General features: G+C 43.8%; 1 protein-coding gene across 1 annotated transcript in view; it reads right to left on the bottom strand.

Moving 5' to 3' along the window:
* The window catches only part of LOC311226746 (partitioning defective 3 homolog), a gene marked incomplete at its 3' end in the record, with an annotated part of 616272 nt that extends 601006 nt beyond the window's left edge, over window positions 1-15266 (bottom strand). The window contains 1 exon segment of the mRNA XM_084312156.1: window positions 14899-15266. Coding sequence (XP_084168282.1) covers window positions 14899-15018 — 120 coding nt within the window. The 5' untranslated portion in view covers window positions 15019-15266.
* Window positions 15267-17940: the final 2674 nt, after the last annotated feature.

The raw sequence follows: 17940 nt of genomic DNA, 5'->3' as shown, positions 1-17940 counted from the left end.
CCGATCACCGATCGCATATTTATACTGATTATCGGCCGATAACGATCGGTGGCCGATCGATCGGGGCATCCCTAGCCTAGGCCTATATGGTTCCACTTATTCAATTGATCTTAAATTTGATGGGAGCTGAGTTAAAAGGAACACGCCAACATTTTGGGAAATTATCTTACCGTCTTCTCCAGAGAGAGACAAGAAGATAGATACCAGTTTCCTCTCTGTGCGTTCAGTAGAAAGCTATCTGGCTGCACGTTAGCCTAGCTTAGCACAATGAATGGAAGCGGACAGTCCCGGTTAGCCTAGGCATTGTCCAACTAACACCTCTCCCGAAGGCTAACCGGCACTGTCCGCTAAGCTAAGACGATAAGCTAATTTCCCCAAATGTTGGCATGTTCCTTTAAGCTTAATTGAATTAGATTTGTATTCTTTAAAGAGAGAAATGTGGGGAAAAGTCATGGGTACAAGACTGTGTACCTTTTGGCGGCTACTAAAACACGCCCAGTCTTGAGCGAATGCTGCGTAACTCAAAGGACAACATTACAAAACCAAAATAGTAGGGCTGTCTTAAATACTTCAAAGCTTCGTTCGATGGCCATGGGATTCGAATATGAAAATAAAATTTGATTATAAAAAAAAAAAAAAAAAATTGCTAAATCAACTGCCTCTCTTTGTTAACTACAACAAGCAATGCTGTTTGTTATTTAAGATGAGGTTGGACTCGGACTCGACACTGACAGATTTGTGTTCATTGGGCATAAACAAATATATTGTTTGTTTCCTGTTGGTTGTCAGTTAAGGCCATGGGTAGGTAGGGAATTTATTTTATTTAATATTTTATTTTATTCGACTATGGATAGGGAATTTCTTTATTTAATTAAAATGTTCACAACAACATGGATGCATGTACTCTGCCAGCATGTTTAATATCCATAATACTAAAGGTTTGACTAAGATTTTTATGAAACTTTATTGTAAAAAAAACAAAAGATTTTTTTTTAACTCATAAAATAAATTGGGTCGCACCTAAATCGGCAGGGTCGGTCGGCAACCGGAAACAAACAATTTTTTCTTTTAGGCCTTGTGCTGCTTTTATAAAGGCTCAAATGACGGGTTACAATATTTCATGAAAGCAAAGTGTTTTGTTTGTCTAAGATTTCAAAAGGTTTCAACTTTACAGCACTGACAAAGTTGAACAAAGTGCTGTACAAGTCCCACAACATAAAAAAGATTAAAAAATATTGTAATTCTTTTTTTTATCTCGAAGCCCTACAAAATAGGAAGGTCAGCCCTACAAAATAGTGAAAACAACTAATTGAACACAATTTGGAATTACATATTCACGTTTTTCAGTGCCGTAGTTTTCATGTTTCGGATGTGGATGTCCACGGCTTCGTTGAAAATAAAGACGTTGGAATGTCGCGATAAGCAACTAGAATGACAAGGAATACAAAATCGGAGTAGAGTGCAAAAAATAGCTTTTTTTTTTTAAACAAAGCTTTAACACTTTGAGTGCCACTCATGAGATTTCTCGGTTTTTTTTTTAGGTGGTTGCATGCCACTCACGAGATTTCTCGGAATTATTTTTTATTTTTTTTTTGTGCGATCTGAAAAATTATTGCATCACCCGAGCCTACCCGAGTATAGCCGAGGGGCGCCGGCGATCACTGTGGAAAAAAGCGCCCCCTGTCGTCTCCCAGATGACATAAGTGATTTTGGAATGGACTCAATGAAAATGATGGGGAAAAAAATCCGGTACTCCACATTTTCCAGTTCACTGATCCAGCCGGGGTTACTAGAGTTCATTCTGGAGCCTCAGAGCCCCGCGGATCATGGAGTTCTACTGTATCGCGTTGGATCCATACACGTATCGATTTTTTCGAATGGTGATCAGGAATTGGAATATACCAGTTGGATACCATCTGATGTCAGGTAAGGACTCTATGTTATCAGTGGTAGGATAATCAGAGTAAGTTTGATGAAGTTATAAGCTGTTTTGTGAAATGTCTTCTTTCGGTTTCACTGTAAAAGTCCGTGAGGAAATCAACGGAGCGATTATCAGTGCGCGGCCGTAATGTGCGTGCGTGCACGTATAATATTGATCATCTAGCGTTTATTTGAAAACGATTCATAAAAAGGCAGACGAATATCAACGTTGTGGAATATTCCACTAAAAGACGATTTTCATAGAATGCTCCAGAATGAGCTGTTTTTTATATCAAAACGGGGGCTTTTCTAACTGCTCTGAAACGGCAACGACGCGATAAAAAAACAATCTGCCTTCACAGCACTGACTGGAAAATAGTCTTTGATAATGCAATGGGCAGATTAGACACATAGCCATAATTTAAAACATAGATTAGGCGATATTAACGTTAACATTGGCGCCGATGGTGGCATTCAAGCGGTAAAACGGAAAACCAGGCGTGGCGCTGAAAGTGTTAAAGGCCAACTTGCAGGTTAAACCCTACTCTTCAGTTATGGGTAGTTTACATCATTGGTATCTAATTTCATTATTTCTTTTTTTCCATTTGACGCCGGAAATGCCACTCAGAAAGGGTTAGAAAGGTCCACGCACGAATAACATGCACGGAGCAAATCTAAAAGCTTATCAGACGCTAGCAGGGCCGTGAAGTCACTCCAGGTAACTTTCCCTACTTCTGATCCACTACAATGGAGTTTGACGAGTGCAGAAAGCTATTTCCTTGATCCAAATGGACGCCTTACAAGAGGGATGCACCGATATGAAAATTTGCCACCGATACTGATTGTTCAACTAACACAATTGGCCGATACCGATACCGATATTTGTGGCAAAATTTTTTTTTTAATTTTTTTGTGGTAATATTCTTTTTTTTTTGTAATATTTTTTCTTTTTTTTAATGAAACTACTGTATATTTGTGTTACAAATTGTGCTCACCGATATGAACATAGGCCTCTTTACTTACTTAAAAAAAGGAAACATCATGAAATAGCACTATCTCTCTCCCAGTATGTTCTGCAGGGCTGCAGCTAGATACTAGTTTTTACTTCTGCTTTTGTCCGCCATTGATTTTGACGAGAGAGGTTTTCTAGAACAACAACGGCGCGCGGCGCGGCCGACGTTTAGCTTTTAGCTCCGCAGGATGACTTAAATGAGGCATAATGATTTTACTGCAACGATTGTTATAATAAAACAAAGCCTTTCTATACATGTGTCTGATTGAAAACTTTATTAACAGATTGCAGAATGGGTAAAACTCAGGGCTCTATGAACAACGGAAGGAACTGAGCTAGTATGAACGCGGGCTTGCTACGTTCGGGTAAATAATATGCTGATGTTATTGAATGTGTAACACTAACTATATAACGTTAATGCCACAAAACGAATGCCTTGTTAATCATAAGTAGTAACTTTGATGCAGTAGCTTGTGTGTGTGTGTGTGTGTGTGGGGGACTGGGGACCGTTGTGGAGGTCGCGAGTGAACTTTTTTTTTGTCTTTTGTCGCTACACAAATTGATGGATATTTATCGGCTACTGCCATCGGCACATTCGAGCTTATCGGCCGATAGGCCGATTGCCGATTGCAGTCAACAAGGCACTTATCGGCCGATACCGATACCCGACCGATACATCGGTGCACCGCTAACGCAAATGGGTTTAATCGTCGGAGACTTTGATGGACCAGCTACAACTGGTTGAAACAAGGTAGTTATAAGGTTTTTAATGTCGTAAAGAAAAGAACTACATGTACCACTAGGCAGCCTGTTGTTCAGTACAGCAGCGCTACTGGTCTGTGGGCTGTCGCCTTATCCCCGGGTCATAGTATCAAGCTGGCTATATGGCTCTGGCTAACGTTACCCCACTAACATTAGCATTATGTCTACTGTCGTGCATGTAAAAGAGTTTTGGGAACGGGTAAAATGTGCAGGTCTGTGCAGGTCCTCTTCTCAGACCTGTGGGGCAAAGCACTGCACACGTGTCGTGTCATGCCGGCTAGCAAGCTACACGTCGCGGCATGTTGATACGATAGTAGCCCCCTCGGATAGCACTAGGTGCATCACAGTCACGAAAGGGGCTACCACGATAGCCATTACTCGTTACAAGCTCAAACACCTTATAACTACTACTATTGTCGTGTCCATAAGTTCCCTGGCAGAATACTTGTGAGGACAACGGTATACAAAGAGGAGAGAACGATTTTAAATCGGGCCATGTTAGGAATTTCGAGAATGCTGGCTACTAGGGCTGACCCCTATTAATCAATTAGTCGAAAGGAGCCGTAGTGGACTGGCCAACCTCTTAGTCAAATATAAAAATAAATAAAAAATATTAATATTATTATTATTTTTTTCTTTTATTATTTTTTCCAAAAGAAAAGAGGCCTAGAAGTGTGGCTAACGCTAATGGCACGCATACCAGAGGCTAACTGCCTACGAAAACAGGCACAGAGGCACTGAAAGAGGATTTCACCCATCTAATGAACACACTAGACTAGACAAATATCAAGATTTATTACATGGCGTTTTCACATTCGCCGAAATGCTTGCTTGTGATTGGTCAATAGCGCGCGTCAGAGGTCAGTTATCAGACAATAATGACCGCTGTGGGACAATAATGACCGCTGTGCGCAGCTGTTCGCAATCAAGCCCACAATAATGACCGCTGTGCGCAGCTGTTCGCAATCAAGCCCACTGACATCAGTGCAAACTGCCGGCTGCCGGGGAAGCTGCTGGGGGGCGGAGCGACGAGCACTCAGCGGAGCCAGAACCAGTGTTACTGTTGCGAGTCGATGTAAAATGAATTAGGTATATTGTTAGTAAGTTAGCCAGGTAATAAGCGGGATAATGTATAGCTATACTCGATCATTGTCGCAAAATAATTGACCTTCACTGACGTTTAAAACACCTCGCCGAGGCGGCTCGGTATTTTAAACTCTGTGTCGGTCAATTATTTTGCGACAATGATACATTATCCCTTACGTATCCATCAGTGGACCAATTTCCAAGAAGCCTTCAGTCGACTCCTTCAGACATTAAGCACCCCCCACAGCCCAAATGGAATGATAAAAAATAAAAAATAAAATAAAAATAAAGTTTTAAAATATTACCTTTTTTTTTTTTTCAAGTCGACCAATAGTCGACTAACAGCAAATTTTGGCCAATCCTAGTCGACCATCCAAATCCTTAGTCGGGGACAGCCCTACTGGCTACCGCCCTACTGGCTACCAAGCTAGCTAACTTAGCTACTAACATTATAAACACAATATGTACAACGACACAATGATTTACATTATTGCAATTATGGTAACGTGGTTGTGGCTTTTACAAATAGTGGTTAGCTTTAGAGATGAATGGCTATGATCACGGAGCAATAGTGTTAGGTGAAACAGAGACTAGCTCCTCGGCTAGTAGTAACAAGAAGGCTCTCTGCTTCCTGCCACTACCTGCTGTGATTCTCAGCGCCCCCTGCTGCCCTGCACCTGATGTGACGTCATCATTAAGATGACACACGCACGCTATGAAACATGGATTAAAATATGCATGTGCATGGAGGTTGTGGTTTGGTCGACAAAATGTTTGATAAAAACGCTAAAACTGGGTCAATTTCGATACGTTTTTTTGCCTCTTCATGAAAGTCAGCGTTGGCCTAGTCACATTGTTTATTGAACAAAAATACAACCTGCAAGTTGGCCTTTAACTGCTTAAATCTCCAGTTTGAAAGGAGCTGACCGTAAATAATAATAAAGAAAAATATAAAACAAAAATGAAGTTGCCAACTATTTTTATAAATCGATTAGGTGTTGATTAGTTGTTGCAGTCCTACTATGGAGTAGATTTAAATTGTCCTCAGTCAGCTAAATGGTGCTTTAGCCAATGACTTTGCATTGATTTGTGGCCAACTAGTGGGATCTAGTAGGGTCTGTTTTAGGGTGGATTTTCCCTTTGGTTCGAGCACAACAAAGGATGTCACAAGCTTGCAGTAGCAGACACCTGTTGCCATTGTTCACGACGAGGTCAAAGACATGCTGCGTCTGCCTGCTTCAAAAATCCACACAATAGACCTGGATCTTCCGGAGGAGCCCCGAGTGGCGAGAGGTGAACGGGCCTCGTCTGCTGCCTAGTGTTACACCCGAAGTCCCACGGGAACCTTGCGAGCGTTAGGAGGAACAGCGTTAGGAGGAACAGCCAAAGGAGGAGGAGCCAAAGGAAGCAGCCACAATATGTTGTCTCCGTATGTCACTTCAGAACATACAATTACCATACCGTTTTTCATTCAGGGGCCGTCATTTCTAGGGATGGGAATCGAAAACCGGTTCCGGTTGGGAACCGGTTCCTAATTGGCCGATGCCTGGAACCGTGTGGCTCCCGTGACTTTCGATTCCCTTATCGATGCCAGGTTTTTCCTAGTTGCGCAATAATGTTAGCGTTAGCATGTAGCCATGGCAGACTCTATTTGATTCATTAAGGGCTCGAAATTGCCTGGGTTTTGGTAATATGCTCCCGAAATGCTCCAGCTGTTTGGCTACTTCTATGTGCAGTGAAAACTACTTGAATGCTTTAGAACCTAGTCATTGATTTAGTTTAGGGTGAGCTAAAATTAGCCGCGGAGCTATCGCTAGCTAACGTGAGCTAACGCTATTTAATCAAGCTCACAAAGAGAGATAAACAGCTGACAGCGGATAGTACAGGTACAAATACAATAAAACAGCGGGTGGGGACTGTTGTGTAAACCTTGTACTCTTTAGTTCACATATAATAAGAGCCGGAGTGTTTGTTTACTAAGTCTCTACTCTGAGTCTGTCAGACAGGAAGTACCATGGTGCAACATACAAATGTGTCCGTAGCAACACAAGCCAATACCTTACAGGACAGGGGCCCGGGGAGGGAGCTCTGTGTGTGTGCGTGTGTGTGTGTGTGTGTGTGTGAGACAGAAGTCAGAGGAATAACGACCTGTTATTCAATAGATTAAATTAGTTTAAGAATAAAAAAATAAATACATTTTAAGAGAATCTCAAATACATTATTTTATTTAAGTGTGTAGGTAGGCTATAGTTAATGTTTAATTTTTTACAGTTTTTGTATTTTTCTGACATGGTAAATGGCTGCTTTTTTATATAGCGCTTTTATCCAAAGCGCTTTACAATTTGTTCCTTACATTTTACCCAATCACTCACACAACGACGGCGGAGGCAACCATGCAAGGTGCCAACCTGCTCATCGGGAGCAGTTAGGGGTTAAGTGTCTTGCTCAAGGACACATCGACACGCTGCCCGGGAGGAGCGGGAATCGAACCGGGAACCTCCGGATTGCCAGACGACTGCTCTACCTCCCGAGCCACTGTCGCCCCTGACATGGGGGCTCAACAATAAATGACAATCAGAAATGTCAAGTTGCATGTTGTTATTCTAACCAGCTTAGTTCTGTTGCATTTCCAATTTATTTATTTAAATTATAAATTGATCAGGTATCGATAAGAGAATCGATAAAGAATCGAATCGATAAGCAGAATCGATAATGGAATCGTATCGATAAAATCCTATCAATTCCCATCCCTAGTCATTTCAGAAGCCATACTCTGATCATAGCCTAGCATACTAAGATCATGTATGAGGACACCATACCCCCTCCCCAGGATCGGTGGAAGTGAACAGTTGCACTGGAGACCAAGCCGCATCATGCATTCGTTCCCTTTAAGACTTCCAGCTCTTTCTAGGTCAGTATTCCCACTCCACTGTTCCTTTAACACTTCCAGCTCTTTCCAAGTCATCCTGCCCACTCCACTGTTCCTTTAACACTTTCAGCTCTTTCCATATCATCCTGCCCACTCCACTGTTCCTTTAACACTTTCAGTTCTTTCTAAGTCATCCTGCCCACTCCACTGTTCCTTTAACACTTTCAGCTCTTTCTAAGTCACCCTGCCCACTCCACTGTTCCTTTAACACTTTCAGCTCTTTCCATGTCATCCTGCCCACTCCACTGTTCCTTTAACACTTTCAGCTCTTTCTAAGTCATCCTGCCCACTCCACTGTTCCTTTAACCCATTTAGACGCCAGCTCTTTCCATGTCATCCTGCTCACTCCACTGTTCCTTTAACCCATTTAGACGCCAGCTCTTTCCATGTCATCCTGCTCACTCCACTGTTCCTTTAACCCATTTAGACGCCAGCTCTTTCCATGTCATCCTGCTCACTCCACTGTTCCTTTAACCCATTTAGACGCCAGCTCTTTCCATGTCATCCTGCTCACTCCACTGTTCCTTTAACCCATTTAGACGCCAGCTCTTTCCATGTCATCCTGCTCACTCCACTGTACCCTTTAAGACTTTCAGCTCTTTCCATGTCATCCATGCCTTTCTCCTTGCTACTATCCTCATCTCTCCAATTCCAGAGTTATGAGTCGACTCAAGGCCCTGGTGTTTGTTCCATCTGTATCACTCTGCAGGATGCATTCCACTCTAATGACAGGGGGGGGGGGGGTTACCAGAGGGTACATATACTCCGGACCAGCACAAGGAACACCCAAACTAAATTTGGACCCCTATTAAGACTGGGTTGAACTAAGAAACTGCGATCGTCAACATCCGTGAACAAAAATGCTCCCTGACACGCTCACTTAACATAAAAATGCCCAACAAGTGCCGCTCGGATGAAAAATGGGCTGGGTGGGGGAGCAATAAATGAAGGAACCGAAGGGCTAAACGACAAGGGTGTTTTGTTGTTGTGGGTGATAAGTTCACAAGCAGCTCTGGGTTTTCACTTCAAAGCGTGACGTATACATAATGAGTGTTTGATTTGCAGCCTCATTTCCACCACAGAGGCACAATTCCCTCTCAGCATTCAAGAGAAGAAGTAAGTCAGTTTTGGGCTGCACCCCCCAATAACCTTGTGTCATTTCGCTTAGTGTGTGTAAGGTATTAATATTATCCCAGTTTCTCACCAACTGCATTCATATCAATTCAATTAAGTTCAGTTACCCAGTTCAGAAATACTTCATTCACTGAGGATAGTAAACGAACCAGACGTTTGTCTTGGTGCAGAAAACGACTTTGCAGAAATGTTTCACAACAGCTTTCAGGGTTTCCCATTAATGACCTAGACTGCGGCCCGCCACAGTCTAATTAGTCCCGCCACAGTTGTATAATGAACACACATTTTTTTTACTATATATTTTTTGAAATATAAAGTTTGCCAATAGGGATGTATCAGTAGTATTGGCAGTGGTAGTAGTGGTAATAATAATCCACTATATTTTTTTATTTTCTAAAAAATAAACCAGTTCAACACAGGTAACCACTTTTGCTTAATTTCTTTGATGGCTCAAATGTATCGGTAGCGGCACGGTGGTGTAGTGGTTAACACTGTCGCCTCACAGCAAGAAGGTCCAGGGTTCGATTCCCGCTTGGGGACCAGGTTTCCATGATGCCAGGTACCCAGGTGGGGTATCTCCCAGGCCTTTCTGTGTGGAGTTTGCATGTTCTCCCCGTGCTCGCAAGGGTTTCCCCCCCGATAAGATAAACCCAATGGAAAAACATGCACAACAACAGATCGCTAACGCTGTGGCGTCCTTGACAAAGACGGACAGGAGCACTTGGATTGGTCCCCTGGCGCGGCTCACGTTGACGCCTGTCTGCTCCCGGCTGCCCTTGGGGGGAAGGACGACGGGATGGGTTAATCGCAGAGACGAATCGCATCAGCGATCCTACAGACAATGCATGCGTGTGTGTTCCGGTGTGTGTGTGTTGTGGATAATAGCCAATGCCAATTAAAGACCTCTGAGCAGGTCCTGCATTATTATTATTAATTATTATTATTATGTATGCTCTAGTCCAGTGGTTCCCAAACCTCTCCTCGAGACACCCCAGCCGTTCCATGTATTTGTTAAATTCCACCACCAGCACACCTTGATTCAACTAATAAAGGGCTAGTTAAGTTGAATCAGGTGTGCTGGTGGTGGAATTTAACAAATACATTGAACGGCTGGGGTGCTTCGAGGAGAGGATTGGGAAGCACTAGTCTAGTCGATTTTGTGTTTTGAGCACAAAGTTCATCATAGATCTAGCCTCTTTATTTTGCTCTCAAAGTGCACCAGATTGATGCATTTAACTTTAAAATGTAAAAAGAAAAAAAGGGGGGGGGGGCATGCCCCCGGACCCCCCTAGAGGGTTGGAGGTTCACCCCCCATAGTCTCTGAAAATCCTGTGGGAAACACTGGCGTTACACTACTACATACTGACCCACACGAGACATTAGAGTTGGACCTGATAGGAGGGGCGACAGTGGATCAGCAGGTATAACGGTTGTCTGGTAATCAAAAGGTTCCCGGTTTGATTCCGGCTCCTCCCGGCAGCGTGTCGAAGTGTCCTTGAATAAGACACTTCGTTTTAACCCCTAACTGCGCCCGATGAGCAGGTTGACACCTTGCATGGTTGCCTCCACCGTTGGTGTGTGAATGTGTGAGTAAATGTGTGTGTAAATGTGTGAATGTGACGCATAAGTTGTAAAGCGCTTTGGATAAATGCAGTCAATTCATAGTAAAGTGCGAGAGAAAGACATGCAGACTGAAGTTAAATTGATACTTTGAGCATTTAGCCTACTTGGCACGGGTATGAACTCTGAACTGCTGTTTTTCCTCCAAAAAAGACTAGAAAGACAGAAAATGCCTTTGCATGAAGACAAAGAAGAGGGAACCCTGGTCAATCAAGTTGAGTGAACCCTGGTCAATCAAGTTGAGTGAAGATGGGAGAGAGGGTATTTCTGCAGGGTATTTCTGACACTCGTTCTCCTACCCACCGCACCACTTCAGGGGAGTAAATGGTGCATTTTATATAGCACTTTTATCCAAAGCGCTTTACAATTTGTTCCTCACATTTTTACCCATTCACTCACACATTCACACACCGACAGCGGAGGCGACCATGCAAGGAGCCAACCTGCTCATCGGGAGCAGTTAGGGGTTAAGTGTCTTGCTCAAAGACACCTCGACACACTGGCCAGGAGCGGGAATTGAACCGGGAACCTCCAGATTACCAGACGACTGCTCTACCTCCCGAGCCACTGTCGTCGTCCCCACATGAAGACAAAGAAGAGGGAACCCTGGCCAAACCTAAATGGCTGCTTTTTTTATATAGCGTTTTTATCCAAAGCGCTTTACAATTAGTTACTCAACTTTTTTTTGACCCATTCACTCACACATTCACACACCGACGGCGGCAACGATGCAAGGTGCCAACCTGCTCATCGGGAGCAATTAGGGGTTAAGTGTCTTGCTCAAGGACACATCGACACGCTGCCCGGGAATCGAACCGGGAACCTCCGGATTGCCAGACGACTGCTCTACCTCCCGAGCCAGCCAAATTTCCCTCGGGATGATTAAAGTATCTCTATTCTATCAAGTTGAGTGAAGATGGGAGAGAGGGTATTTATGACACTTGTTCTCCTACCCACCGCACCACTTCAGGGGAGTATAGGGATGTGCTTTAGTGGCACGCCACTGTGTGATCTGCACTGAATAATTCAGAAAGAGATGTGCCATGTCAACTAGGTTATGAATGATCATTAAAACAAAAGAGACTGCCTTGAAGTTGGCACATGACAGTGCCAACTGCATTATTTATTCATAGTACCACTACCAGGGCCGCCTGGGAGAAATGCGAGGCCCTGTGCGAGATTTAACGCGAGGCCCCCCCCCCCCCCCCCCCCCAAAGGTAAAAAAAAAAAAAAAAAAAAATTATATATATATATATATATTTTTTTTTTTTTTTTTTTTTTTTATACAGTCAACATATTCTTAAATAATAGCGCTGCCCGAGGCGGGGCATGATACAGCAAAACATATAGCAAAAGAGAGAGCGAGAGAGAGCTCCCGTTCTACAGTCAATATACAGTGTACAGAGAGAGAGAGAGAGAGAGAGAGAGACACATTGGAAAGAAATTGAAATGCTATTTGGCCCTAAACAGAGAGTACACAGTGGCAGAATACCTGAGCACTGTGACTGAAGATCCTTGAGCACAGCCTAGCCATCGAGAAAGGCCGCCATAGGCAGACTGTGTGTGTTAGAAAGAGAGAGAGAGAGAGAGAGAACATGTGTGTTTGTCATGTGTGTGTGTGTTAGAGAGAGACTATAGCATGTATGAGAGATTCAAAAGGACAAAGATCAACAATCCAACAAGAAGAGCGTCTATACCAGAGAAACCAAAGCAGCAAGGAGCCAATGGCCGACATCAGCTAAATAGGCTAGCCAGGTACTGTGACACCAGGCCACGTGACACACAGCTTTGGCCAACGGCCCAACGCTACCCAAGCTACACAAACGACCATTCACACACAGCACATGTCGTATCTCCAAATGTTGTGAAGTAGCATATGTTTTGCCTGGAAAAAAACATCGTTATTAACAAAACATTCGGGAGGGGAAGGAAGGAAGAGTGGGGTAATGTCATCATGACATTTTCATTAATCCAAGTTACCTGCACGATGAACGCAGGGCGAAAGGCCGCAAGGTCTCCACGTTGACGAAAGGCCTCTCGCTGGCGGGACAAAGCCATGGCCAGAGCCTTGTCATGGTGCAGGCCCGACTACATCTTCTGTCAAAGATGATGTCGTAGTCAGAGTGCCAGGGCCTGCTATTCTCAAGGCTAACTGATAGCATCAAACGAACGTTCCCAGCTGACGCTAAACAGCTAACTGGCTAACAGTTAGCTCAATCAGGCACCTGGCTGCATGTAGTAGCCGCATAGCTTGCTTCTGCGTTAGCTAACAGCTAACAAGCTATGCGGCTACTGTCTACATACAGCCAGGTGCTCTCAGCAGGCACACACAGTTAGCTACTAGTACTATATATTAGCTAGTGTCGACCAGTTTGGCTCCAGAAAGAGAGAAAGATAGATAGGTCAGGACAGGTCCACGGCGGGTATTTAATCATAGGTTGACTCACATAACGCAGTATCAATGAATGCGGCGCGGCCGGCGCCAATGATGAAGTTGGAAGGAGACTTGGCCCACGGTGTAATTCTTCTTCTTCTTCTTCTTCTTCGAGTACTTTCCGGCAGACTGGACACCTTTCGGCATATTGCTGCCTAACAGATTTATCTGCTCACAAGTTCTCTTCTCCTTCTTTTGAAAAAACATCCACTCGCCTCGCTCCTGAATAGCGCTGAATTATCTACCTCGTGTGTCTTCTTCTTCTATTTGGTATTACGGCGGTCGGCGGACGGGCCGGAAACACTATCATAAAATCTGTAGAGCAGCAAATCCGCAGAAACCGGAAAACTGCAGTCTGCAGAGCCAGGAAGTCAGACACATTCTACAAACGTGTCTAATGTGAAATATATAAGCATATAAGCAAAACTAGATTTTAGGTCTGTGATGAAAAAGGGCCTCGCGGGAAGGGGGGCCTCGCAAAAAAATAAAAAAAAAATAAAAAAAAATAATAAAAAATAATAAAAAAAATAAATAAAAAATATTTTTTTTTTATTTTTTTTTTATTTTTTTTTTGCGAGGCCCCCCTTCCCGCGAGGCCCTGTGCGACCGCACTGCTCGCACACCCCCTGAGGCGGCCCTGACCACTACCTACTTAAGCCTCCACCACACATACGTCTAAAACATCAGTAAACAGGATCACAACAGGACTCCACACATTGTCCTAGTGTGCACCACCCAGTGACTTATAAGTAAGATATCTATAGATATTATTGATTGATTGATTGATTGATTGATTGATTGAAAAGTTTATTAACAGATTGCAGAATGGGTACAGTACAGTACAGCTCAATACATACAATTGTTAAGGGGATGCAGACCAGAGAAAGACTTTAGTCTTGTTTACATCAGGGTCCCCCATTTTCAATTCATCATTATCTATACAAGACTAGATCAAATATGAGTGCATTAAAAGTCAATGTGGAAAAAAAGATTGCTCTTGGTATCTTATCTTGTTTACACGTATCTAAGTGGTATTTGTATAATGTGTCTTGTTATGGCAGCCCCGAAATGGGCTACAACAATCAGCTGTAATTCTGAGCTGCAGTTTCCCCTTCTATCCTCCAGGGCCTGTGTGTGACCTGCTCAAGAAGCCTGCAGCTAAAGCGTCTTTTGCGGTATTTGTGGACAAACTACGCGACTGGAGGACCAAACGTTTCAAACAAGTATCCACAACAAGGCCCACGCTGCTGCATCATTCAGTTTTCCGTTTTTTTCCCCCAATACTCAATGATTAGATCTTTGCATTCCCCTTAACTGATAGCCTCGCATGCTACAGCCTCTTGGCTAACTACCCTAGCCACCATAATAAGCTCATTAAGTGGGACAAAGAAACTTTGATGCAGCTGTACAGCAAATATATCTTCGAATGCTTAACAGACTAGACTCAAGTGATAAAAATGCTTCCTGTTTCCGTGCTGGGTAATTGACTAGACTGGTTAGACTTGAAGCCCCTTTTAAAACACCTAGAAAGCAGCCCCCCTCCTGGCTGAGACTTGCTGCTAACTAATGCTACTCAGCTTATCTCAGCGTGTGCAACTTCCAGGAGCATCATCAATACATCATATAACAAGGTTAATATGCGCGTATATGCCTGCTTATGTAAACGAATACTTAAAGAAGTGCGGCTAGAGTTGTGTTTTGAAGTTGAATCCTGCAGCGACCCAAGCCTCTGCACGTTTGTCCCCAACAACAGTCCCAAAGGAAGTTGAGGGTTTTACAAACACAGGACCAGAATGACGGTGCTCTTTGATTTTAGATAGCAACACACACGACCATTCACACTATGATGTGTGTGTCCAGTTGTCGGTGGGATTATTATGCAAAACACAAAAAAGCCAACCTTTGCATTGGTTTCGGGTTTGCGCCATATCGCGACATAGTGCGCAGCGTCGCGCCTGGAACAAACGCGGCACAGGATCCAAAGTGACAACAACGACTTACCTTGGCGATCGCCTTCTTGTATCTCATGGCAGCTTGCAGGATGAGCGTGTGCACTTTAATATTTCCATCTCCGCACGGCACGACCACCCTAGTCCTCCCAAAACACACAGTCACTTTCATGTCTTTTTAGTATCCGAGCGATCTCTTGTCCAGATTCGGAGTACAGCCGAGGAAGAGAGCTCCCTTGGATAAGTTGGATAGGCTGCAGGAACATGGATTGTCTTTGGTTTTTTCGGGTCCCTGTTGTAGTATCCTTTAAAGAGACGAACCGCTATAGATGTTTGGGCTTTCCCCCGCGGGACGACATTGTTGTGTGTACGTGTGTGCTTCAGACCACCTGTTTAGCTCCTCTCTCCTTCGGTCTTGTCGCTCCCTCCCAGTCCCCCACTGTCTGAGGTAATGCCTGCCCAATGGAGCACAGGAGCCAGGTTGGGAAACGGCCACCCCGCAGTGGACAAATTCGGTACTGGAACGCGGGAGAAACCACCACCAATTCAGGATATATTAGGCATGTCTCTATCAATAACTATACATTTATGACGAGTGACTACTATTGGCCCAGTACTAGTACTACCAGACTATGCAACAACATGCCAAATAATCAAAAAATCGATGCACTGGTCAGAAAATATGGGAGATGAGAGTAGTAGACTATAGGTCATGAAGGGACCATTAGGGATTTTGTGGAAGTGTGTGTGTGTCCTTGTCTACTTACCTGTGTGTATGCATACATGCAGATTGTTGCACAACAGTGTGTCTGACCATATAAGTAGAAAAAGGGGGTAACCACTGCGCTCAGACAGGTGCGTAGTCCAACATTAATTAAGTTGCAAAAAGGAGGTAGGGACCGCACTCGGAATATCGTTGTTTTTATTTTCAAGTTGTTATAGCGCACAAAACGTTTTCAGCCATCCGGCCTCAGCACACTGATGAAGGCCGGATGGCTGAAAACGTTTTGTGCGCTATAACAACTTGAAAATAAAAACAACGATATTCCGAGTGCGGTCCCTACCTCCTTTTTGCGACCATATAAGTATGCCATGTATACACAATGTGTGCACACAAGTTTATTTCCTAAAAAAGAAAGTAGATACAGGTGTCCACAGGTGTAATTTTTAGTCCATCTGAATCAAATCAAATGTGTAGAGCCCAGAAGTCACATGGAATTGCCCCGTGTGGGCTTTACAGGTCAAGAAGAAACATCACAATAGATCCAGAACAAAAACCACCATAAAATCCACATTATGCAACACTACCAGACTTTCCCCAATGAAGATAAAGAACGACTCACTAAAACCTAGCAATAGGGGGGAAAGCACCACAGGCGGCGTGGAGGAGAGAGACCTCAGATGGGCTCCAGGGATCCCCCATCAGGATCATCATGTGATAATAGTGTTGCTATGGATGATAGATGGATGGAGAATAGAACAAGTGAATAATTGGTACAGTATGTATGTATACATGTAATGAAACACATATATATATATACCTGTACATACATGATAGCAATAGTATCTAAAGTACATAAGAATATTTTAAAATAAAAGAGAGCTACGAACAAAAAAGCATAGGAATACGAGCGCTGGTATACAAATAAGATGAAGGCTAAAGGTCAAGGCTCGGAGCTCAAAGTCACATTCCCCAGGGGGCAGGAGCACCACTCAGATCCAGTTGAAGTAGAGCGGGCATGGTTAGACGCTGGTCAACTGAGGACCATGTACTGTAGAGAGCAGATCCATCACGCCTGTGGTAGTCAGATCCAGTTTGAGGTAGAACAGCCACTGCAGTCGACGCTGTTGGCCACATCGATAATAATAATAATAATAATGCACGACTTAACTCAGAAGTCTTTATTCGGCATGTAACGTCATGCAGTGATGGGCGGCACACACACACAGGAACACACACACACACATGCACTGTTTTTTTTAGGGTCGCCGATGCGATTGAGCTCTGCGCTTGACCCATCCCGTCGTCCTTCCCCCCAAGGGCAGCCGGGAGCAGATAGGGTGTCGGCGAGGTACCGCGCCCGGGGACCAATCCAAGTGCTCCTGCCCGTCGTTCGTCTGTGACGTGACAGCATCAGCCATCTGTTGTGCATGTTTTTCCATTGGGTTTCTCTTATCGGGGGGGAACCCTTGCGAGCACGGGGAGAACATGCAAACGCCACACAGAAGGGCCTGGGAGATACCCCACCTGGGTACCTGGCAACGCGGAAACCTGGTCCCCAAGCGGGAATCGAACCTAGGACCTTCTTGCTGTGAGGCGACAGTGTTAACCACTACACCACCGTGCCGCTCGACTACACCACCGTGCCGCAGCACAAGGGCAGCGCAGAGAAGATCAAACCACCTTGACAGGCCCAACGGGGGCAGGACCAGGGCTGGCTGTATACCTGTATATCAACACACTATCACTCGAGACATCCACTCAGGGACAGGGGTTAGAAAGCTCCCGTGTCTGCAATAGACAGAGATGGGAGCAATAAATACATGTGGATACCAAACAGGGAACTGCGCCCTGAGAGGGAGGTTCGAAGGGTCAAAGTGGGTATCAAACAGGAGGGAAGACTGTCAGGTTTTAAACTGTGGATACCAAACAGGGAAGGTAAAGACAACTTTAAACTGTTAAACAGTAATCCAGAACAATTTTATTGCACTGAACTGTTGCATCATTTTACAGTCTCTGGAGCGTAACAGTAAGAAGCATTTTGTATAAAAGTATTCTGTACTTCTGTATGACAACTATTAAAGAAACTTGAAACTTGAACTTGTCTATTCTATTCTACTATTTTCATTGCACTTCACTATTGCACTATTACTCTGTCTATTCTATTTTACTCTTTTTATTATTGTCTATTTAAAACTTAATCAAACCATAAACAAGGTGGCCTATTGGGATGTTAGATCCTAATGTGAAAAACTGTGATTTTATATGTCTGCACTTTGTGTGCACATTTTATGCCTGTCTTTTTCTGTTGTGAAGCACTTTTAGCTGCAATGTCTGTATGAAAGGTGCTATACAAATAAAGTTTATTATTAT

Source organism: Notolepis coatsorum (genome assembly GCF_963971535.1).
Source record: "Notolepis coatsorum genome assembly, chromosome: 4".
NCBI classification, from domain to species: Eukaryota; Metazoa; Chordata; class Actinopteri; order Aulopiformes; family Paralepididae; genus Notolepis; species Notolepis coatsorum.
This window is presented reverse-complemented; position numbering and strand designations above follow the sequence as displayed.